Source organism: Heterodontus francisci, chromosome 19 (genome assembly GCF_036365525.1).
Source record: "Heterodontus francisci isolate sHetFra1 chromosome 19, sHetFra1.hap1, whole genome shotgun sequence".
NCBI lineage: Eukaryota > Metazoa > Chordata > Chondrichthyes > Heterodontiformes > Heterodontidae > Heterodontus > Heterodontus francisci.
The window spans coordinates 77896193-77921501 of NC_090389.1; the positions used below are offsets into that span (position 1 = coordinate 77896193).

At 43.3% G+C, this 25309-nt stretch overlaps 1 protein-coding gene across 3 annotated transcripts in view; it reads left to right on the forward strand.

Annotated features, from left to right (window-relative positions):
• The window catches only part of mst1rb (macrophage stimulating 1 receptor b), a 131269-nt gene that overhangs the window by 47479 nt on the left and 58481 nt on the right, over positions 1-25309 (forward strand). For all 3 annotated transcript variants that reach the window (XM_068052055.1, XM_068052054.1, XM_068052056.1), the window contains 3 exons: positions 14055-14171; positions 16313-16483; positions 20888-21048. In XM_068052055.1, coding sequence (XP_067908156.1) covers positions 14055-14171; positions 16313-16483; positions 20888-21048 — 449 coding nt within the window. The remainder of the gene's footprint in view (positions 1-14054; positions 14172-16312; positions 16484-20887; positions 21049-25309) is intronic.

Consider the following 25309-nt stretch of genomic DNA (forward strand, 5'->3'; position numbering starts at 1 on the left):
CTCACTCATTGTCTTATTTGAGCTCAGTGAATTTTGGATGACTCTAGCTGAGGATTTCTGAAACATGTATGCTTTTAGTTTAGAGATACAGCACTGAAACAGGCCCTTCGGCCCACCGAGTCTTTGCCAACCATCAACCACCCATTTATACTAATCCTACACTAATCCCATATTCCTACCACATCCCCACCTATCCCTATATTTCCCTACCACCTACCTACACTAGGGGCAATTTATAATGGCCAATTTACCTACCAACCTGCAAGTCTTTTGGCTTGTGGGAGGACGGAGCACCCGGAGGAAACCCACGCAGACACAGGGAGAACTTGCAAACTCCACACAGGCAGTACCCAGAATTGAACCCGGGTCGCTGGAGCTGTGAGGCTGCAGTGCTAACCACTGCGCCACTGTGCCGCCCCTTTGTGAAGGCTTTTGCTACTTGCAATTGCAGTGGCTTCACGAGCTGTTGGAACTGTTTGGTGTAGTTTGTTGGTCGCTTTTCCTCCCCCTGTGAATGTACAAGTTGCTCTTGCTTCTGTTCTAAATGGGGTATAATGGGGATATTAGCCCATCCATCTAGGATAGTTAAAGATGTACACACTAATATTCCTGCTGTCAGTCAACATTATCCTTCTTGCTGCAATAATATCAAGGTTGTCCTTTTACATTGCATTTTCCCCTGACCTGCTTGGTCCCCTGTAAAAGATTTTTAAAAAAGGTTAGGGAAATTCAATAGAACCAGAGATGGAGCAATTAGAATGGATGTGCTAAAGGGGATGGGGGAGTGGGAAGAGAGTGGTGGTGAAATTAAAACACAGGGGTCCAGGAAGGCTGCACAGGTGGGCTTAAGAACAACGGAGAATGGGATTCTGGGCTCTTTAAATCATGTCTGACATCTTAAAGGGCCCAAACATCTCCATGTTATTGGAGCTCTAGCTTTGTGTCGTAATCTCTTTGTCGTTTTGTTGCTCAGAATTGAAAACATTTAAAGCAAGTCAAAAGCTTTCTCTTCTGTCTGAGGGGATGTTGTGGTTCCTGTACCTTGAAGACTTCTTTTGTATGCCGCAATATGGTTGGGTGGAAAAGTTTTTTTTTGGTGTTATTTTCTGAATGGTGAATGATAAAAGAGAAAAACAAAAACAATTGGAGGAAGAAAAACACCGAGGCTGAAATAATGAAGAAGGAAATTGACTGATCAATGCAAATGCAAAATGCTTTATTTCATTGATTAGTGGCTGAAATAAATGTTGTTTAAATGAGAATCAGGCAGACCGTGGGAATCCATGGGCAAGCGGAGAGAGACCATTATATAGTGATTAGTCTACAGTATTGCAAACAGATTTGTTATTTTTAAATAAGGTTGGGTCTTGTCGATTTGGGCCATGCAGAGCCCAAGCTTAGAGATTTCAGCATCTGGTTGTAATGAAGACGAAAATAACTAAACCTTTAAAAACTGAACTAAAGGGGTTTGTGGAATAGCAGAAAATGGCTTGATTGGAAAACTCGGTTAAATGTGATACTGCATTAATCACAACTGCACCAGATAGTATTGGCCAGTTTTTAATTCAGGTCAATTTGGGGCAGGTGAGTTAGAAATTCACCTGTGACTCCAGAAACGGGACATTTTAGTCTCTTGAGTTTTATTTATAAGCTGCCAGCCAACTTGGGTGGGGTGGGGGAATTTCCTCAGCAGGGGAGGCCTAATATTTACTTGTGGGGGCCAGAGGAGCATTCTTCATAGAGTCATAGAGTTATACAGCTCACAAACAGGCCCTTCGGCCCATCATGTCCATGCCGGCCATCAAGCACCTATCTATTCTAATCCCATTTTCCAGCACTTGGCCCATAGCCTTGTATGCTAAGGTGTTTCAACTGCTCATCTGAATACTTTTTAACTGTTGCACTCCTAGACTGTTGTCATACAGGTAATCCTCAGGTTTACTCCTATTCATTTGTTCTATTATTTTACCTGGTATTGAAGAAAAACTGATGGGTATGCAGTTGGTTGTATCCGTCTTATCACCCTTTTTGAAAATTGACACCTGAAAGCAGCAAAATTACTTTTAGTTTGCAGGTAGTGCACTAAATGGGAGTTGAAGGTTTGGCCTTTTTTTATACATCACTTACTTCACTCTATTACTTTGGGACATTTGTGAGCAGTTAATAAAATAAGCACACGAGTGAGTGACCTTTTGCAAAGCAGCTGCAAGAATGCTGCTGAATTGGCAACTCTGCCACATATACAACAACAACATATATTTATGCAGTGCCCTTAATGTGTAAACCGTGCCAAGGTGGTTTACAGAGCGTTAAAAACAACATATGACACCAAGCCACATAAAGAGTCATCAGGGTGGCACAGCGGTTAGCACCGCAGCCTCACAGCTCCAGTGACCTGGGTTTGGTTCTGGGTACTGCCTGTGCAGAGTTTGCAAGTTCTTCTTGTGACCATGTGGGTTTCTGCTGGGTGCTCTGGTTTCCTCCCACAGCCAAAGACTTGCAGGTTGATAGGCAAATTGCCCCTCGTGTAGGTAGGCAGTAGGAGAATGGTAGGGAATATGGGATTAATGTAGGATTAGTATAAATGGGTGGTTGTTGGTCAGCACAGACTCAGTGGGCTGAAGGGCCTGTTTCAGTGCTGTATCTCTCTAGGACAGATGACCAAAAGCTTGATTAAAGAGGTAGGTTTTAAGGAGTGTCTTAAAGGAGAAAAGATAGAGAGGGTATTCCAGAGCTTAGGGCCTAGGCAACTGAAGGCACAGCCACTGTTGGTGGAGCAATTAAAATTGGGGATGCTTAACAGTCCAGAATTAGAGGAGCGCAGATATCTTGGAGGGTTGTGGGGCTGGAGGAGATTACAGAAATAGGGAGGGGGTGAGGTCATGGATGGATTTGAAAACAAGGATCCAAATTTTAAAATCAAGACATTGCTTGACCGGGAACCAATGTAGGTCAGCGAGCGCAGGGGTGATAGGGGAACGGGTCTTGGTGTGAGTTAAGACACAGGCAATAGAGTTTTGGATGACCTCAAGTTTACGGAGGGTAGAATGTGGGAGACCAGCCAGGAGTGAATTGGAGTGAGCATTAGTTAAGCCACAACTTTTGTACTGTGTGCAGTTCTGGTCACCTCATTACAGAAAGGCTGTAATTGCACTAGAGAGGGTCCAGAGGAGATTTACGAGGATGTTGCCAGGACTGGAAAATTGCAGCTATGAGGAAATATTAGATAGGCTGGGGTTGTTCTCCTTGGAACAGAGAAGGCTGATTGAAATGCATAAAATTTTGAGGGACCTGGATAGAGTGGAGGTGAAGGGTCTATTCACCTTCGCAGAGAGGTCAGTGATGAGGGGCATATATTTAAAGTGACTGGTAGAAAAATTAGAGGGGAGATGAGGAAAAGGTTTTTCACCTAGAGGGTGGCGGGGGTCTGGAGCTCACTGCCTGAAAGGGCAGTTGAGGCAGAGACCCTCAACTCATTCAAAAGGAGTCTAGATAGGCACCTCAAGTGCCGTAATCTGCAGGACTGCGGACCAAATGCTGGAAGGTGGGATTAGAATGGGTGGATCATTTTTCTGCTGGTACAGACACGATGGGCCAAGTGGCCTTTCTGTGCTTTAAACTTTCTATGATTCTATAATTCTATGAGTGTATTGGAATAGTCAAGTCTAGTGGTAACAAAGACATAAACAATGGTTTCAGCAGCAGATGAGCTGAGACAGGGGCCGAAGTTGGGCGATGTTAGGGAGGTGGAAATAGGCGGTCTTAGGGTGATGCTATGAATATAAGGTCGGAAGCTCATCTCTGGGTCAAATGTGACACCAAGGTTGCGAACAGACTGGCTTAATCTCAGACTGCTGCAGCGAAAGGGATGGAGTCAGTAGCTAGGGAACGGAGTTTGGAGTGGGGATTGAAAACAGTGGCTTCAGTCTTATCAATATTGGCGGAAATTTCTGCTCATCCAGTACTGGATGTTGGATAAGCTTCCTGAAAATTTAGCAATGGTGGCTGAGTCAAGAGAGATGATGGTGAGGTAGAGCTGAGTGTCGTCGGAGTACATGTGCAAACTAATGCTCTGTTTTCGGATGATGTCGCTGAAGGGCAGCATGTAGATGAGAAATAGGAGGGGGCCAAGGATAGATCCTTGGGGTACACTAGAGGTAATGGTGTGGGAGCAGAAAGAGAAGCTGTTGCAAATGATACTCTGGCTACAATTAGATAAGAATGGAGCCAGGTGAGAGCAGTCCCACCCAGCCGGACGTCAGTGGAGAGGCGTCGGAGGAGGATGGTGTGGTCAACCGTGTCAAAGGCTGCAGACAGGTGGAGAAGGATGAGGAGGGAAAGTTTACTAACTGCCTTACATAATTAATAAATACATAATAGTAATAAATAATTAATTGTTGCCTGCTGGCTATGGGGAGAGATCGTTGAAGAGAGATTCATCAGAATAGATATTCAACTGGTTTGCCTGGTTTGGTAGGCTGACACTGGCCATCAACGACACATGCAAATCTGCTGGGTGTTGATACAGCTGAAGCAGACGTCAATCGTGGGAACAACAATCACAAGCTGTAGGTTAGTCCATGGGAAGCTGAGGTGGAAAAGAATGAGACAGCAACAAAAAACCAGCAACCATGCAGCTCGGACTGTAAACCCCTGATATTATTTAAGTGCTTGGTTGGTCAATTTATGCCTCTGAGATGGCTCTAACCAAGGCGGTGTCAACCTGGTATACGCATTGTAATTAAATGCTTCCTGCCCAATTCCCTTCAAAAACCCTGGCCAGAAGATGCAGCTGTGTTACAGCTGTGTCAAAATGCTACCAGCAGCTGGATGAATAGCCATGCGCTGTGTGGCAAGTGATTACTAAGGGCATCAACACTATAACACTAGTGGAGGAGGTGAAGACAGTCCTATAGGCTGAAAAGTAGTGTCTAATGGAATAGAACAGCTCAACAGAATAGTGAGCCATAAAACCAGCTTACCCTTATCAGACTGACCCTTGAGAATCCGGAGCGGACCCCGAAATTGGTTGAAAGCTGCTCCACTTTCTAATTTGGCCACTACAAAGTGGGTGGGCTGCACATTCTGGCTGTGGCTTCTCAATGTTTCAAGTGCTGGGAATTCATTCACACAACGACAGAGTGCAAAAATAGTACCACATGTTATACCCAGCTAACACAGCATCCCAGTAATAAGAGCAGGAGTTGACCATATAACCTGTCACATCTGCTCTGCCATTCAATACGACCATGGCTGATCTCCTACCTCACCTCCACTTTCTCATCTGCTCCCCATATCTCTCGATTTCTGAGACACCAAAAATCTGTCTATCTCTGCTTTAAATATACTCAACGATGGAGCATTTTCACAAGCCTCTGAGTGAAGAAATTTCTCCTCATCTCAGTCCTAAATTATTGACCCCTTATCCTGAGACTGTTCACCCATGTTCTAGTTACCCTAGCCAAGGGAAACAACCTCTCAGTGCCTACTCTTCAAGACTCTTTAGAATCTTGTGTGTTTCAGTGAGATCAACTCTTGTTCTTCTAAACTCCAAAGAGGTTAGGCCTAATTTACTTAATTTCTCATCCGAGGACAACCCTCTCATTCCAGGGACCAAGCTAGTGAACCTTCGCTGTACCGCCTCCAATGCAAGTATATCCTTTCATAATACAGAGACTAAAACTGCACACAATACTCCAAGTGTGCTGTCACTAAAGCCCCGTACAATTGTAGCAAGATTTCATTATTCTTGTTCTCCAATCCCCTTGCAATAAAGGCCAACATGCCATTTGCCTTCCTAATTGCTTGCTGTAACTGTACGCTAACTTTTTGTGTTCCTTGTACGAGTACGCCCAAGTCTTTCTGACCATCAACATTTAGAAGTTTCACACCTTTCAAAAAATATTCTGCTTTTCTATTACTACCAAAGTGAATAACCTCACACTTCCCTACATTGTAAGTCATCTGGCATCTTGTTGCCCAATCATTTAATCTGTCCATATCTCTTTGCAGCCTCTTTGTGTCCTCCTCACAGCTTACATTCCCAGCTAACTTTGTATCATCAGCAACTTAGATACATTACTCTAGGTGACTTTGTCGAAGTCATTATTTAGATGTAAATAGTTGAGCCCCCAGCATTGATCCTTGTGGCACTTGACTAGTCACAGCCTGCCAACTTGAAAATGCTCTGTTTATCCCTATCTCTACTTCCTGGTCATTCCATAGTCGTCTCACAGCGACTGAAACAACACGGAAGGCAGCAGTTACGGGTTATAAGCCCAGCCAAAGGCAGGAAAAAGACAGAAGCGCAAGGAGAGAACCAACTGTGTAACAGCCTCGACAACCAATTTTATCTGCAGCACCTGTGGAAGAGTCTGTCACTTGAGAATTGGCCTTTATAGCCACACCAGGCGTACAAACTACTGACCACCTCCAGGCGCTTACCCATTGTCTCTCGAGACAAGGAGGCCAAAGAAGAAGAAGAAGAAGAACTTCCTGTCCATTAATCAACCCTCCATTCATGCTAATATATTACCCCCCACCTTATCTTGCGCAGTAAACTTTTGTGTGGCACCTTAATGAATGCCTTTTGGAAGCCCAAGTATGCCACATCCACTGGTTCCCCTTTGTCTACACTACTAGTTATTTTAAAAAATTCATTCATGGAATGTGGGTGTCACTGGCAAGGCCAACATTTGTTGCCCATCCCTAATTTCCCTTGAGAAGGTTGTGGTGAGTTACATCCTCAAAAAGCTCTAATAAATTTGACAAACACAATTTCCCATTCACAAAATCATGTTGGCATAGTCTGATCATACTATGATTTTCTAAGTGCATTAAGACTTGTTTATAATAGATTCCAGCATTTTCTCAATGATTGATGTCAGATTAACAGGCCTGTAGTTCCCTGTTTCCTTTCTTCCTCCGTTCTTGAATAGTGGTGTTACATTTGCTAACTTCCAATCCACTAGGACCGTTACAGAATCTAGGGAATTTTGGAAAATCATAGCCAATGCATCCCCTATCTCTGCAGCTACCTCTTTTAGAACCCTTAGGGTGTAGGGCATCAGGTCCTAGGGATTTGTCAAGCTTTCAGTCTCTCAAGTTTCTCCAATACTTTTTCTCTGCTGATTTCAATTACCTTAAGTTCTTCACTTTTATGAGTCCCCTGGTTACTCTCAGCAAAAGTATTATGTCACTTATACCCGTTGTGGATGAACTCACCCAGCATCTACATGAAGCTTCGCTCTCTTTGAAGAAGACTTCACCATCCAGAGGGCAAATCTAGCCAGCAAGAAACCTGAAGAGCAGACTGAGGTGAAGGTGACTGCATGGAAGAGGCTAACTGCAACGATTACAAAGACCAACAGCAACAGGAGTGATAAAGGGACAGGAAACAATCTGGAATCCTCAAAACCAGCATCTGGAAATCCAAACTATGACCTCTTCACTTTCCTCGAGGTGCTATCAGGCAATATAGTGACAACGTGAAGGGTATGCTGACACTTATCAATCAATGTTATAAGCCGCTAGTGAGCCCCAGTATACTTCATTATTGGCTACAATGAATCAACTAAATCAAAGTAAAGCTTTGTTAGTGTCCTCTGTGTGCTGCATAGAAAGATTAGAAATATCTGAAGACAAAAATATTTATTAAATATCTGAAGATTGTTACGACCAGGTGAGAAAGGTGTCTGGGGGTCTCTTTCAGCCTTCACCTGGTCTTATTGTAACAGGATTTAATTTTTAAGCTCCCCCTTGGTGAATCCTTGTTCACCACTTTCCAATTATAAGGCAAATAAATGAGCACAAACAGGCCTTCTTAGGTTTAAAGAAGAAAAGTGAAATTTATTAACACTTAAACTTAAACTCTAATTCGGTTAATGCCTACGGATACACGCTGTGCCCACGCTAGCAAGCATACGCAATACGCACATGCAAATAGAGACAGAAAAGAGCAGAAGAAAAATAGTGGAGAGGTTTGAGGCAATCTCTGAAGAGGGTTTTTGTTACTGTGCTTCGAGCTTGCTGTAGTCCTTGATTGTAGGTAGATCTTGCTTTTCGTTGGGCCCAGTATTCTTCTTAAACCTTGTTCACTGTAGGAGACTTTTCTCTCTTGGGCTCCATATGTCTTCAGTGGTTTCCGAAGCTGGTGAGAGTGAGATGAGAGCAGACAGGGGAGAGATCTTTTCAGTCCAGGAGCATACAGCTTTCTGAGTTTTAAAACTCTGTGCCAAGTTCAAATTCAAAAAAACTCCAACAGCTCGTTAGTCATGTGGCTAAACTGGCCCGACCAGGTCTTCGATGTATTGGAGAAGCAGGGACTGGGTCCTTTGTTCCAACACTGTCTGTCAGTATGCAAAAAAGGTCTTTCCAGCGAGGGGCCTGACAATTCCTTGTGATAGGCCCTCTTTTCTTCCCAGCAGCAATTTTAAGTTTTAATGTTCATGTGGCGAAATAATGTGTGCCTCATTCTTGGCATATGGGGCCTGCATGACAAGATGAAAACCTAGCAACTCCTCAAAGCTGATTCTGTGAATCAGTTAGATCTTTTTTGCAGAAAGTTTCAATGACTTGGCACCAGATTCACAAAGTCACAGGGCAGGGACAGACACTGAGAATAGCAGAGTTCCTCATGGATCACCTCTGCGTTGTCCACTCCAAACCAAATCTCAAGGAATTTGACTATCACTGGGAAATTGAGGTAGGGACTATAGGATCATTTAAAATGGAATCAGACACTTATTTGAGAGGCATGAATATAAAAGGGAAATGGTAGGGAAATGAGATTAAGAGTAGCTAGTTAGAGTCATAGAGTCATTTGCGGCACAGAAGGAGGCCATTTGGCTCATCGATGCTGGCTCTTCATGGAGCTATTCAGTCAGTCCCAATCCCCCGCTCGATCCCTGTAGCCCTGCAAGTCTGTTTCCTTGAAGTGGCCATCCAATTTCCTTTTGAAGTCATTGATTGTTTCTGCTTCCACCATCCTTGCGGACAGCGAGGTCCAGGTTGTTACCACCAGCTGCGTAATAAACCTTCCTCCTCATATTTATTCCTGCAACTCTTGCCCAAAACCTTCAATCTGTGTCCCCAAGTTGAAAAGGCCTCCTTCTGTGCTGTACTATTCAATGCCATTGAACAAAGGCTAATGTATATTTAGAAAAATGTAACTGAAACATAAAGACAGAATTCAAAGAAAGAGCTGTTTAGGTGGAACCTAGGGAATCTGTATTGCTCCGAGCAGTGGCTGATGGGCTTCTGTTAACCATTCCTTATGGTTTATGGCTGCTGCTAGTTCAGACAAAGGTATTTTTGCTTTTTTGATGGCTGCGTATTGCATCATCATTATACATCATCATTATCGTCTTCAGGCATTTTGAACAGCACCTCAAATGGGATCCAGACAGCAAATCCATTGCTTGAAATGCCTGTGTTATGATGTTTCTGCCCTTCAGATGTACATAACTGTATGTCTTTTCTTGGCATGTCCCTACCTTTTTGAATGTATGTGTTATATGCTCATTGTCGAGGTATGTATTGGTGTCATGTATCAAGTGGGTTATCCAGATCTCTGAAGAGCCAACTATTCAACCTGTCTTCATCCTGAAACTCATGATTCTTTTATCAAATGATTGTCATGGGAAGTCTTGTGAAGCTATGAATTGATAGTGCATTATCATTTGGATAGATCTCAATTGGTCATTTCTATTGATGAACACAATGGGATGTTGCACAGATGCTTGATGACTTGCCATATGGGTTCTGATAGTGGTGCCCTATACCTTAGAAATGGCCTTTGGTGTCAGCCATGGCTCAGTTGGTAGTACTCACATCTCTGAGTTAGAAAGTGGTGGGTTCATGTCCTGCTCTTGGACTTGAGCTCAAAAATCAAAGCTGACACTCTAGTGCAGTACTGAGGGAATGCTACATTGTCAGAGGTGTTGTTTCTCAGATAAGACATTAAATTAAGGCCCTGTCTGCCCTTTTAGCTGGATGCAAAAGATCGCATGGCACTATTTTCAAAGGGGAGTTATTCCCAGTATATTGGCCAATATTTATTCCTCAAAAACATATTATCTGGTCATTATTGCATTGCTGTTTGTGTGGAAACTTGCTGTGTGCAAATTGGCTGCTGCATTTCCTACTTTACAACAGTGACTCCACTTCAGGAGTACTTCATTGGCTGTAAAGCGCCTTGGGACGTCCTATGATAGTGAAAGTCTATATTAATGCAAGTCTTTTTTTCTACTGCATGGTGTTACGCTTTTTAATATATCTATTTACCAGCTTTGTTGAAAATGGTCATCCGTGATCTTTACCTGGAAAGAGCCTGTGGCTAAAACATTGAGTGCCATCATAACATTTTACTGCTACTGGTGCAATTGTGCCTATGGAATTCCAGGAGACGGTACAATTGATTTTGAGCTTTCTTGCTGAGACATTACACAATGGTCTTTGGGTGTAATGAACTTATTACATGTCTGCCCCTATTCTGGTACCAGCATTGTAAGATATGTGATATTCCCCTATAGTCCAAATGCAGACAGGACATGGAAACTAGAGTAGATCAAGTTGCAACCATATGGTTGTAATTGCCATTACAGTTTAGCCCCAATTGGAAAGAAATTGAACCTTAAGATGCCAGTTCATCATGTAACTGTTTTGAAGAGAATTAATTCTTACTGTGGCATACCTAATTGTGATAACCAGTGTATTAGTAAATGCAACAAAACGAATATTTAGTGGACTTGCATCTCACTGTCATGTCCTGTTTCTTCAGATTTTCAACGTGCAGTTGAGCGAATCTCCTTTCATGTTTTATTTCAATTACACACAGTTACCTTTTCCGTATAAACTGCATGACTTGTGTTATTTCTGCTATTTGCCAGAAAAAGTATTAACTGTACCAAATGGTCTGCATTTTGGAAAATATTCAGATGGCACGCTAGAAATCAGCCAACAGAAATTTTTTGATCTTGCTCTCCCTGTCCAAATTCCATGTTGAAATTTCTATGTAAATTCCTTAAGCGAATAGAGGTTTTGGGCTAAACATTTGTTTACCTCACAGGAACTGAGTGATGCACATCAAGAACTTACCTCATTCAGTTGTGCTGCCACTAATCTTTATTCTTTAACCTGGATTAATCTGGCTCTTGGCATTCCTCCCAGCGTACCAGTATGAGTAAGAGGCACTTCCTAGCAGTCCGATTCTTCAGTGAATATTTAGCATTAAAAAGAAGCACTAATTCCCCAATCTGTTTCCTTGATTTTGCAAAGGCAACTTAATGGAGTGAAATGGAACATTAGGTCAGCAGACCTTTTCATTTGCGTCTGATGGCAACATTCCCCCTCCTGTTTTCAATTCCTCTGAGTCTAAGGGAATTTATGTTTGGAGGGAATTTCATGATCATCTTCCAGTCACAATATTGAAAGTACAGCCTTCAGATTAATAAAAAAAAATTGTGTTATATAGTGAATCTTTGAAACCTCTCAAAACATCACATGCGGAGTTATTTTTGAAGTACATTGACTGTTGACAAATGTTCATCACTGTTCTGCAATAGCTTCACTAGAATGACACCTTTGATTTAACAAAACATTCTAAAACACTTCACATATTAAAAATTGGAAAAACAGTTGTAGGCAAGTTTTGAGAGCTGACCAAATGTGGAGTTGAAAAGCTAGGTTTCCAGGAGACTTTCAGAAATGGGGATGGGAATAGTGAATGGAAGGGATTTGGAGAGGGAGGTTCAGTTGGTAGGATCTAGATGGTGGATAGATCCCTGCCACTGAGTTTGAAATGCTCGGTAGGTGCACATGAGGACAGACTAGGAGACTGTGTCATGTGGACAAGAAGGGGTTGGAGAAGGGGAGGTGGTGGTGATGGTTTTGGGCTGGGAGGGGGTGGTGGGTTCAACACCATTAAGGGATTCATAAACAAGGACAACAAATTTGAATTTGATTGTGAAAAGAGACAGAACCAATGGAGATTGGCAGGAGTGTATTTGAGAAGTCAAATCTTAAGGTTTCAGCAATGGTGGAAATGTCAAAGATTAACAACATTTGTGGGTATGGAAGTATGCATCGGGTTGAACAGTGCCCAGACGTTATGGACTGTCTGGGGTACAGCCTTGGGGAGAGGTTGTCTATTCAAGCTCTGAGGAAATTTGGGACCAGTTTGAGAACACTAACATAAGATACTCTCAATATGTGACAACCCAATGATCTTTCATTCTCGCCCGAGATATCTATGAGCCCACAATGTGGTAATGGTTACACAGAGGGGGAAGAAGAAGGCTGAACTATAATTCCCCATTCTAACTTAGTTACAAGTTGGTGACAAGTTGGGTATAGAGACAAACTATAAATCTTTAAAAAAAAGTATCTTTAAATAGTAATTATCTGTTATTGGTGAAACCAGTACTGTTGCTAAGGTTACCAATAACAGTTCCACCTTAGTCATACAGCACTGAAACAGGCCCTTCAGCCCACTGAGTCTGTGCCAACCAACAACCACCCATTTATACTAATTCTACATTAATCCCATATTCCCTACCACATCCCCACCACCTACCTACACTAGGGGCAATTTACAATGGCCAATTTACCTATCGACCTGTAAGTCTTTGGCTGTGGGAGGAAACCGGAGCACCCGGCAGAAACCCACACAGTAACAGGGAGAACTTGCAAACTCCACACAGGCAGGACCCATAACCAAACCCAGGTTGCTGGAGCTTTGAGGCTGTGGTGCTAACCACTGTACCAGCCTTGTGAGAGGGTTCCATTTTAAATCACCACTTGTGTTCTGTTATGGAAATGATTTTTTTTTGGTTCAAATATTTTTTAAGGAATTCATAGTCAAACTGAATAAATGTTGGACCAGTTTTTTTTCAAGAGGACACTGAAAGAACTAACTTGGCAACAATGTTTACTGGTTGTCACATAACTCAAGTTAAAAATAGAACAGAAACCCTGGTGACAGGGGAAAATGTGGGTAGAGAATCAGTTGCGCCTCTTGATTTGACAAGTCCAGCAGCAGCAGAGCGCACTTGAGAGAGCAGAAAACTCGCAGGCTTTTGGTTGTAGCGGGGTGTGTGTGTTTTACCTTCTGGAGTGAGCAGCTGATAAAGTTAGCCTGAAGATGAAGTCAAGGAAGGAGAGAAGACCATGACCCAACTCGCTTTCCAGCATCTCTAAAAGACCCTGAGAAGTTCGCTGTGTCAATTCATCTTGTCTCTTGTCTTTGAAGAAAGCCTGCCAAAAATAATTCTCAACGCCACCTGAAAAGAACTGTTCTAAAAGATCCTAGTGACCTGTCTACGTGTACTTGGAGGCTAGCCTGTATGCCAGTTTTGGAACAGCATATCTCATCTGCTGTTTTCTTCAAAAATGAGCAAGTAATCAGCCCAAGTGCTTTTTTGTCTGTAACAGAGCTCTGAATTATAAAAAAATCCCTTTTATTTTTCTGGTTAATCGGTGTATGTATGTATGGATGTGAGTATGAGGGGCTAAGGTAAAAAGGGAACTTAAAAAATTTCTATCTGTCTGTTTGTGCTTTACTTCATTACTAGTTAAGACTTGTTCTATAATAAACTGATAATGTTGTTGTTCATTAAAGAAACCTGGTTAGTGTGTTCTATTATGGGAAAAATAGGGTATATGATTGACTGTATCAGTAAGTGAGAAAATTTTTAAATATATGTTGTGACCTGTGGAGTAGTGGGACTAGATTTAACAGTGCCCTCCTCCCAGCTCGGTCGTAACAGTTCTGATTTACCAGTTGAACTTTGGAAAGTGTACAACATTAGTTGTCAAGGGGGACAATCCTTCTGCAGGTGTAACTCTCACCCAAACTGGATTGTCAATCAGGACTTTGAAATACTGAATGTGATCTAAATTTTCAGCTGTTCAGCACTATAATTGGGAGACACTTCAGTCATGAAAATGCAACTTAAATGTATGTTATTGAAATGCTCTGCTCTTAGCAGCCTTTGCTTTGATATTTGAGTTTTAGAAACTCTCCTGTAAAGCTCTCGAGTCCTTTCTTTTTGCAGGTGATTATTCAAAGATCCTTTAGACCACATGCGAACTTCAGCTTGAGTGAGTCAGACCCCGTTTCCCGAAAAGTTGCCCGTTTGGATGACTCTTTGCTGTTTGTCACTGGAAAAAAGGTAAGAATTGGGGAAGAAGAGTCTGCTGTTAGTTTATGAGAGTGTCATGAATTGTTCATAAACAAACCAGAAACCCAGATGTCATTGAAATAACCAACCTTCCATTTCCAAGCTCCAGTTTTTGTGTTCCAAAAGAGACTCAAGATTAATTATATATGTAGTGTTTTTATCAGGAAGAATGCAGTTTTGCATTGCAGTTGCTGTTGGGGATATAGACTTTGGAGAACAACACATTAAGAAATGTTTCCAGAAATTAAAACATGTGTCCTTTCACTGTTTACTTTTTTTTCTTTTTGCTCCCCTCTTTTTACCTCATAACACTATTCTTGACCAAGAAATTAATTTAATGACCTAAATCTCTACCAGAGTTATTCTTGAATCATCTGTAAGTAACTGGTTTGGGTTGAACAAGGGCAGCTAACACATGGGAACACCACCACCTGCAAGTTCCCCTCCAAGCCACACACAATCCTGACTTGGAACTATATCGCCGTTCCTTCACTGTCACTGGGTCAAAATCCTGGAACTCCCTAACAGCACTGTGGGTGCACCTACCTCACATGGACTGCAGTGGTTCAAGAAGGCAGCTCACCACCACCTTCTCAAGGGCAGTTAGGGATGGGCAATAAATGCTGGCCTGGCCAGCGACGCCCACATCCCATGAACAAATTAAAATAAAACTAACTCATAGCTTATATTTTTTTAAATTGTCTGCTTTCTGATGTAGAAAATTGTTTGGCATATTCTTTAGGGGAACAGCTGAGATGGAAACAGGCCAGGAATAGAAAGAAACTCATGAGCTAATAGTCTGTAATACAACATGTTGGTGCATCAACATCCTGTGACCTTTCCTTGCCTGGTTCTCAAATCTTTTAAGTCTAAAAAATTTGGAAATATATTGTGAAATATTGCTGATGACAAATGCTATGTACATGGGACAGAGGTTGTATGAAATTCTTACAAGATGGTGTTTGAATTTTGGACAGACCAATAAATATCCGTTCCTCCTGAGATATAATTAACCGTACATGATGCTTTCCAACACATCTAATCTAAATAGGTTCTAGGCATCCTATTTGACCCCGAGCTGAGCTTCTAACCCCATAACTTCTCCATCACAATGACCACCTACTTTCACCTTACTTACCTCACCCCATTTACGACTGAAATTCTCATCCATGCCTTTGCCACTTCTCAACCTCACTATGCCAGTGCTCTCTTAACCAGCTCCTATCCTTCCTGCTCTGTAAACTACAGCTCATCCAAAACTGTGCTGCCTGCACTAATCCCACTAACCCATCACCCCTATGCGTGCTAACCTGTTCTATGTTCCCCATTGCTTCTAATGTAAAATTTCCAACCACATGTTTGAATCTCTGTGCAACCTTGCCCTTCCTTATCTCTGTAACCTCCTTAGCCCTACGAGCTACCCCTCTCACTAAACACTCTGTTCCCAAATTCTGGCCTCTTGTGTATTCCACTTCCCTTTGGTGGCTGTGCCTCCAGCTGTCTAAGCTCCACGCTCACGAATTCCTTCCGTATGCTCCTCTGCTTCTCCACGTCCCTCTCCTCCTTTAAAACGCTCCCAAAGCTCATCGTTTTGACCAAGTTTTTGGTCAGCTCTCCTGTTATCTCCTCCTTTGGCTCAGCATTCATTTTTGTTTTGGTTGCGCATTTGTGAAGTGCCTTGGGACAGTTTTCTACAATAAAGGTGCTTATGTAAGTACAAGTTCTTGTTCTTGTTGCCATGGACACTGAAAAATATGTCCTCCTTTAGGACTAATGTAGCTTATTGGCTGATTTAGAATATCGAAAGCAGAAAAAGAGCTGGGTTTTCTGCTGATAATGTATCTGCAAGCTAACAAAAACTGAGGAACTTGTGCAAAACAAAAATAATCAGCCAGTTCTTAGGTTCAACTGTTCATTTTATGAAGACTGACGTGAGCTGGAAATGTATTTCAAGGATGTAATAAAATCAGGGGATTCAAATGCACCTCTATATGGGTTACCCCTTCTCATGCAGCACAGCTAATATATTATCTAATTCATAATGATTTTGTGATTAAATTGAGGATTTCTTCTGAAAAACGTTTTGTTACATCACACAAAGGAAATATGTGAATCTCCTTTCTTGATTTCAGGTGACCCAAGTACCAGTCGATGGACCAGGCTGTCATCACTTCCTTACCTGCAAAGCATGTCAAATAGCACCTTCCTTTATGAAGTGTGGTTGGTGTGATGGATCATGCACCCGGCAGCAGGAATGTCAGAAAACGTGGTTGCCAGTTACTTGTTCACCTGTTGTTGTTGAGGTAGGTTTCTAAAAATATCCAGAGAATTGAGCACATAATCTCAGCTGAATGCAGTACTCCATTGCCTGTAAAGCACTTTGGGATGTTGTGAAAGGCTTTCTACGAATTCAACTCTTTTTTTATTATGGAGGAAGTGCTGCACCTCTGGAGGTGTCGCCTTGCAGATCGGATGTTACACTGAGGACACATCTGTTTTCTTGGGTGCATGTAAAAGATCCCACAGCACCATTTGAAGAAGAACGGGGGAGGTCTCCCAGTTTTTTATACAACATTTATCCTTCAACCAACACGAGAACAATTAATCTGGTCATTTATTTCATTGCTGTTTGTGAGAGATTGCTGTGCACAAATTGTGGTGAATACAATAATACAACAGTACTTCATTGACTATAGAGCGCTTTGGGACTGGCTTAAAAAACACTATATAAATGCAGGTCTCACTTTCTCTCTCTCTCTCTTTCTCACTCTCTCTTATTTTTTTTTCTCTTTCTCATTCTCTGGGAAGGATTTTATCTCACTCTTGCAGACGGGAACAGAGGCGGTGGAGGGGAAACAAAATAGTTAGAGGTGCTGTTCCTGACGTCCTGTCATTTAGTCTGGGCGGGGAAGGCCGATTTATGGTCACTTAAGGGCCTCTTCCTGCTTCCACTCCAATTTTATGGAGGATGGAGGGGCCCAATGGCACATGGAAACACTGCCAGATGAGACCTGACCGCCTCCTAGTGGGGTTACAGGTGGTTCCTCCTTTGGGGGCAATCTATGGCCCACAGAGAGGCCCCCTGGTAGAGATGGCTGCCTCCCCGGGAAGCACTCTCCCATCCTCACTAACCGCCACCCCCCCCCCCAATCCCGTTGCCGGGGCCTGCCTGACTGGCTTCAGTAACCCCGACCCTACTCACCTGTCCCGGGGTCTCCGTCATCTTGTTCACTGCAGGTTGCCTGCAGTACCAGCAGTGGTCACCGCTCCCAGTCACACTGCCAGTACTGCAGAGCTGCCAGCCTTTGGATTGACTGGCAGCTCTGGAGACGGAAGCTCATCCCTTAAAGTGACGGCATCCCTGACGGCGGGCAGTTAATTGGTTGTTTGCCGTTAAATTGCAATGGGAGTCCGATGGAGAGCAGAGGCAGGTTCTCCCCCTGTCTTCCCGCCTGTCACTGGGACACCCGTCGCTGGGATAAAATCCTGCCCCCCCTCTTTTTCTTTCTCATTCTCTGTCTTCCTCTCTCTTTCTTTCTTTCTTTTCCTAGCCTGTGCTGATCTCAGCTAGAGTGCAGTATGAGTGCTAAAGTTGGCCGGGATGCCCGAAGATTAGTAAGGAAAAGATCCGCTAAGATTCCCACTTGGAAATCCTGTTGAAAGTGTATATGTCTGCACGTTGGACATGACAGAATTGTGCTTGGCTATAATGTGATATGACCTGGTGACACTCACTGCCAATGCTCACACTTGAATGAAGTGCTGGAAGATTGATTGGTAAAGAGGATGGGAGTAAGAACTGAAGATGAGTAAATACCTTTAAGAGGATCGAGAATAAAACCTATTAGCCAAACTATTGAGAGTGTGTGGAGATCCAGGCACGGCACCAGCATAAATGTACAGGTTATTAGGTGTAAAGTTGCATGGTAGAATGTTGTAATTGGTCGTCTCAGATGAGTTCTACTTAGATTAGGGTTTGTATAAACCACAGATATAAGTGGCCAATTTTTAAACTGTTGAATGACTGACTGTTCTAGCAGCTTGTCCTAAGCGTAAAGCCAACAGCAATCAACATTAACCTATTTTATGTGAAAGTGATTTGACACCTAACACCGCCCTACTGTGTCCAAGTGAACTTTGTGCTTTGTCTGCTGAAGATTGAACTTTGAACATTTAGAGATTGCACAGGACTGCAAATTTTATATAATGGCAGTCGTCTGAGATTCTGCATTGTGGTTTGGCATATCTCCATTCTCACCACTGAGTGAATTGAATGATTGAACCTGTTACGATCCCGTTACAAGTTTGTAACTTGTAAAAAGAGGAAGTTGAATTCCCAGTTATTACTGAAAGAATTACATTGCAAGATTTCACAGTTTAAACAAAAAACTTTACTGTACAATAGTTAAACAAAGCAAAACACTACTAATCTAACACTACAATTGGGAAACACTTATACTTCCAACTTCAATTCTTAACAAAACATGAAAACTGTAAACTCTAAATCTCACCACAAACACTTCTGTTTGACTGTTACTTCCACCCCAAGAATTCCCCTATACGTTACAGCATCTTGACGGTTTGTTCACTTCTCCTGGGATCAATCCAAAGTGTACCACAGCTCTTAGGAATTCACTTCAATTTCCCTTAGTTTCTGAGCTGTCTTCTGAGGTATGAGATCTCCTGGGGATTCTCCCGCTAGCATCCAGTGAGGCAATCCTCCAACTCTCTCAATTTCCTCCAACTCCCAAAACACCTCTTTGATTTTGGATACCCGCATGAATAAGTGATATTGCTAACAATGACAGAGCAATTCCTCCTGGACTTTCTTGCTTCAACTCCCAACTTAAAATGCCCACATGTTGCTTTATGGCTCTCACCTCTCAAACTCTGTCTCTGTAAGCACTCATGGAGAGATCTGGACCAGAACTAATATCCTCACAGGGAGATTTGCTAATGCTATTGGGGAGGGTTTAAATTAGCTTGTCAGGGGGATGGGAACCTGAGGGGTAAATCAAATTGGAAGGAAGTAAAGTTGGTAACAGGAGGTAGAAAAGTATCAAGTGACATTAGAAGGCAGGCAAAACAAAGGCGGGCATATGCGTTTGTACATGTGTGTGTGTTTCGGCTCTAATGATTCCTCTTCTATAATTTACTTTTAAGATCAATATGGAAAATACAAGGTATTTGATATGTAAGTCAGAACAAATGTCTGAATAAGAACCACTTGAGCTCTCTATTTACACTTGCTCTTGCACTAGAACCAGTGAATATCCGATTTGCAAATGGATTAGGCCATTACTTCATATATTGTTTATAAAAATGTATATGACTAAATGGAAAAAGTGAGTCAAATTAACAAATTTATATTTAACCCCAGCGGTAACATCTTGGAACTTCTTACTCACAGGATGTTAGATTATAGGACCTCAGTTGCAATTGGCCATGCAGGAAGTAAGTTTTTAAAAAAATGTATAAATTCTTAGTTTTTTTTTAGAGAGGAGCAAGTTGGAGACCAAGGTACGGAAATTGAAAATAAAGCTGGGGAGAAAAGTAACTATGATGCAAAGCGGTGAACTAAATGCTAGGGGGAGAGATGGGAAAGATGGTGACCTGTGGTTTAACACCAGGTAGACATGTGATTGAGAAATTGACCATTATAGGATCATAGGAACAGGAGCTGGCCATTTAGCTCCTTGAGCCTGTTCAACCATTCAATGAGATCATGCCTGACCTGTAACCTAACTGCATGTACATGCCTTTGCCTCGTATCCCTTAATACCTTGGGTTAACAAAAATCTATCAATCTCAGTTTTAAAATCTGCAATTGATCTAGCATCAATTGCCATTTGTGGAAGAGTGTTCCAAACTTCTACTGCCCTTTGCATGAAAGGTCTGGCTCTAATTTTTTGACTAGTCCTTTATGACCCCATTGGCAGAAATAGTTTCTCCCAATCGACCCTTCTCTGTTTCGCTTAATATCTTGAAAACTTCTAAAGTCCATTGCCTTTCGGTATTAATCTCTGAAAAAATAATCTTTTTGACCCTTTTCTCTTTTTAAAAATTCTTTCATGGGATGTGGGCATTGCTGATAAGGCCAGCATTTGTTGCCCATCCCTAATTTCCCTTGACAACTGAATGGCTTACCCGGTCATTTCAAAGGGCAGTTAAGAGTCAACCGCATTGCTGTGGGTCTGGAGTCACATATGGGCCAGACCAGGTAAGAACGGCAGATTTCCCTCCCTAAAGGACATTAGTGAACCAGATGGGTTTTTATGACAATCAATTATAGTTTCCTAGCACCATTACTGAGACTAGCTTTCAATTCCAGATTTTTATTACTTAATTGAATTTAAATTTACACCAGTTGCCATGGTAAGATTTGAACTCGTGTCTCCAAGGCATTAGCCTGGGCCTCTGGATTACCAGTTCAGTGACATTGCCGCTACATTTTCCTCCCGTGCACTGCTTTCCCATGGTTTCGCTCATACCTGTTGTAACAGACATTGCATCTGTTCTGAAGATCTCTCCTCCTGTGGCTTCATGGCCATCTCTGATGTGTCCTTATTTCAAAAAGAGAAAAACTAAACTTAGCTTTTCTTCAAAAGAAACTAAAAGTTTAGTGATGCGTGTTGTCATGCCATATTCTGTTCATTGTGCTGACGAATGCTCATTGTACTTCTTCTCCCATTTCCTTCAAATTTCAGTTTCTTCCCAAAAGTGCGCCTGTTAATGGAGAGACCACGCTGACCCTGTGTGGCTGGGATTTCCAATCTCCAAATGGTCCCCCAATAACACCAACCTCCCATGTGGTTCAAGTGGGAACCCGACCTTGCAAAGTCATTCCTGAAAACAGCAGTGCGAGGAAGTAAGTTCATACATTTTATTCTTGCCCGTTTAAAATTTTCATAAGTACATGTTTAAGTTAAAGAGTCTCCTTGTGATGATTCCCTTTTCGAAGGGAAAGTCTTACTATTGCTCTGTACTTGGCCGTGTAGCTGCTTGCAACCATACAAACTGAACCTGCCGTTTACAAGCGACTTGAACGGGATCAATTTTCCCAATTCTTGATCCAGAGGGATTGCCTGTTTCTGGCAGAAAATACGTGCAGAGATCTGTTTCCCTGTTTCTGTCATTTTCACATCCTAGGATTTCTGTGGCTTCCCTGCAGGAGGAATGTGAGGCACTGGACTTGAATGAGGTGTACAGTGCGGTTCATTCCCTTGCCTCAGTTTCCTTGGTTATTGGTGATTGAGTGCCCTGATGTAGGGGGATAGCTCCAGTGAAACGTGGAATTATTGCCTGTCCCTGGGCCCTTGACAACTGGAAGGTCTGATGGTGTTCTAGAGGCAGGCTAAAGACAGGTAGGTTTTTTAAAATGTAAAATTACCTACTCCAGGATGTTTACAGGTTACCTCTGCTTGCCGATCCCCAAACAGCAGCCGGAAAGCCCCAATCTCGGGCTAGAGAGGTTGGCAGCTATGCTCAAATTTCTTGTGCCTTCTTCCCACAACAAAGTCATTGGGGAAGAGTCCAGTGCCAGGAAGAGGGGCTGAGGGTGAGGAATGGTGTGGGGGTGGGGGTAGAAAATCAGCCATAATACCTTCTTTGTTTTGTATATTTGTTGATTCTCTTAGGGTGGGTAGGGAGGAGAACAGTTGAGTTCCAGAAGTGAATTCCCATGACATCAGGGGTCATTGAACTCTGCAGAGAGAAACAGAGTTAATGTTGCAGATCTGTGACGTTTGAAAAGTCACAGACCTGAAACATTGGCCGGAGTTTTTCTCTCGGTGGATGGAACCCGCCTCCGCCAGGCCTGGGGATCCAGACTGCATGTTGGTCTGAGGTGGGACTTAGTGCTAGCAGCGCCACCGGAAGCGGTGGCCACTGCTGGGACTGCAACTCAGCCATCAGAAGAAAGATGTCGGGGAGCCTTGGAACGAAGCTAAGTTTTTGGTGCCTCGCTGGCGGTGATTGGTCAGTCCCCGGCAAGGCAAGGGTTGTTGATTGGGGGGGGTTGGGGGGGTGTATGCTGGGTGTTGGGGATGGTTGGGGCAACAGGGCCAGCCCTCCGTCGGGCACAGGGTGCCTGATCATGAAGGCCCCCTCCACCACCCCCCCCGCCAACTCATCAAGCCATCAGAAAGCTGCCTGCTTTTGCCATTAAGTGGCCACTTAAGGGCCTTGATTGTCCTGGGGTGGGCAGGCCATTTTCCGTTGCCGCCGCCATGCATAAAGTGGCGGCGGAGGCAGGAGCAGGTCGGGAAGGGCCACCCCGAGCCTCCCACTCCATTTTATGCCGCCCTCCCCCCCACCCCCCAAGCTTTTCGCTCTTTTGTGGGGTGGGGGGTCGAATAATTCCGGCCATTTACTTTCTTCCTCTCTCCAAAGATGCTGCCAGGCTGTGTCTTTGCTGAAATTTCTGTTTTTATTTCAAATTTCCAGCATCTGCAGTATTTTGCTTTTGTATTGAGCTCTGGAGTTTGATTAAGAACTAAAATGTCTTTTTGTTTGATAAACTGATGGGGAGCTTTCCCGGTGTCCCTCAACCAATCTCACTGGAAGAGATGATGTTGTCATTTATTTCATTGCTGTTTGTGGTAGCTTGCTGTGCACAAATTGACTGATACATTCCCCTACATTACAAGTATCTGCATTTCAAAAGTGCATAAAATGGTTATGAAACAATTGGGATGTACTGAGGTTGTGAAAGGTGCTTTTGAAACGCAAGCTTTCTCTTTCTGTGTCCCTTTGTCCCCGCACCCACCCCTCCCCGAAAGGAGAGCAGTTAGACACATAGAGTAGTTATCAAACTACAGCATTGGGACCTCCATAAACTGGTCCCTTCTGCAGGAGAGAAAGGCATTGTAGCTATTCTGGTATATTCCCTTTAAGGGCAAATTTTCTTCAGTCACAGTAAATAGCCTGTAATTGATTAAAGGTGTTTCCCTGTAGAGAACTTCTGCATAGGAAATAATTGAGCAGGTAGATCAGATACCAGCTCTGATCCAGTTACATGGTCTAATCTTAAAAAAGCACAGATCAAGTCAAGCACAGCTTTCCTGAGGGCTGTCCCTCTGTATCTATTAGCAAAGAGCCTTCAAGGTGTATACAACCTCCTACTTACACTGGTGAATCAATTTCACAATAGTCTTGTTTTTAGAAAGTAACAGTGAAGCATTTGTAATGTTTGCTGTTTGTATGAGAGTGTGTGGCCACAGAGCAATCTTATATGTTAATTACTTAATTGAGGGATTTATGTGACATAATGTAAAATGCAGTGCAACTCCCTTCCTACATTGCAGCAGCAGCTTAAAATCTTATAGTTTATACTTGCAAGTGTATAAACCTGTAGTTAATTTTATTTTTTAAATTTGCATTATGCCCCACCAGTGGCTCAGGTGGTACATGGTGTAATTCTGTGGTAAGCTCATGTTAGGCTATCGTTCTATCAGCTGCCCTTGCATAAGCAGTCAGAAGTGAGCCGAGGTGTAGTATATATAAATGATTTGGAGGAAAATGTAGCTGGTCTGATTAGTAAGTTTGCGGACGACACAAAGGTTGGTGGAGTTGCGGATACTGATGAGGATTGTCAGAGGATACAGCAGGATATAGATTGGTTGGAGACTTGGGCGGAGAAATGGCAGATGGAGTTTAATCCGGACAAATGTGAGGTAATGCATTTTGGAAGATCTAATGCAGATGGGAAGTATACAGTAAATGGCAGAACCCTTAGGAGTATTGACAGGCAGAGAGATCTGGGCGTACAGGTCCACAGGTCACTGAAAGTGGCAACGCAGGTGGATAAGGTAGTCAAGAAGGCATACGGCATGCTTGCCTTCATCGGTCGGGGCATAGAGTATAAAAATAGGCAAGTCATGCTGCAGCTGTACAGAACTTTAGTTAGGCCACACTTAGAATATTGTGTGCAATTCTGGTCGCCACACAACCAGAAGGACGTGGAGGCTTTGGAGAGGGTACAGAAGAGGTTTACCAGGATGTTGCCTGGTCTGGAGGGCATTAGCTATGAGGAGAGGTTGGAAAAACTCGGATTGTTTTCACTGGAACGAGGGAGGTGGAGGGGCGACATGATAGAGGTTTACAAAGTTATGAGCGCTATGGACAGAGTGGATAGTCAGAAGCTTTTTCCCAGGGTGGAAGAGTCAGTTACTAGGGGACATAGGTTTAAGGTGAGAGGGGATGTGCGAGGCAAGTTTTTTACACAGAGGGTGGTGAGTGCCTGGAACTTGCTGCCGGGGGAGATGGTGGAAGCAGGTACAATAGCGACGTTTAAGAGGCATCTTGACAAATACATGAATAGGAAGGGAATAGAGGGATACGGTCCCCGGAAGTGTAGAAGGTTTTAGTTTAGGCAAGCATCAAGATCGGCGCAGGCTTGGAGGGCTGAATGGCCTGTTCCTGTGCTGTACTGTTCTTTGTTCTTTGTGAGTGTTTGATGGGTTATTATTGTCTGGCGGAGCTTGGGGGATGGTGGGGGTTAGAATACCCTGGATAGATGCAGAGAAGATGGACTTGAACTTTAGGCCCCACTGGGGCTGGGATTGGAGGCGGCAGGCGCTAAAATAGCCTGTGGGCCTGTTCCCCATCTCCATCCCGTCCTAACGCCATTTTCACTGAGGTAGGATGGGGGAGTGACAGGGCTATCCATCCACACATGGTGGGTAGCTGATCTGGCTCATTAAGAGCCACTTGAAGCCAATTAAAGGGGATTTTCCAGTCAGCCTCGGGGTTCCCCCGGGCGATGGCGGCCAGGTAACTACTTTGAGTCGGCCTCCCAGAGGCAGATCAGGGGTCCAGTGCTCCCGGGAGGTCTACAGGCCCTCCTTCCCTGCCTGCCTGGGCAGCTGCAGGCCACACTGTAGAGGCCCCCCTCCCGGCTGCCCACCCCCTCCACAGGACTGCAAAAGCCATTTTTTAATTCATTTAAATTTTAAAAAGTTGGAGAGAGGACACTTACATACTTACCTTCCATTGCAGCCTGCTGCTCCTTTCAAGCTGGAGGGCCTGTGACAGGCTCTCCAGCTTCGAGAGCCCACCCGCCATTCTTAATTGAATAGCGAGCCTGCCCTCTGGCCATTAATTGGCTGCCTGGGGGTAAATCACAGTGG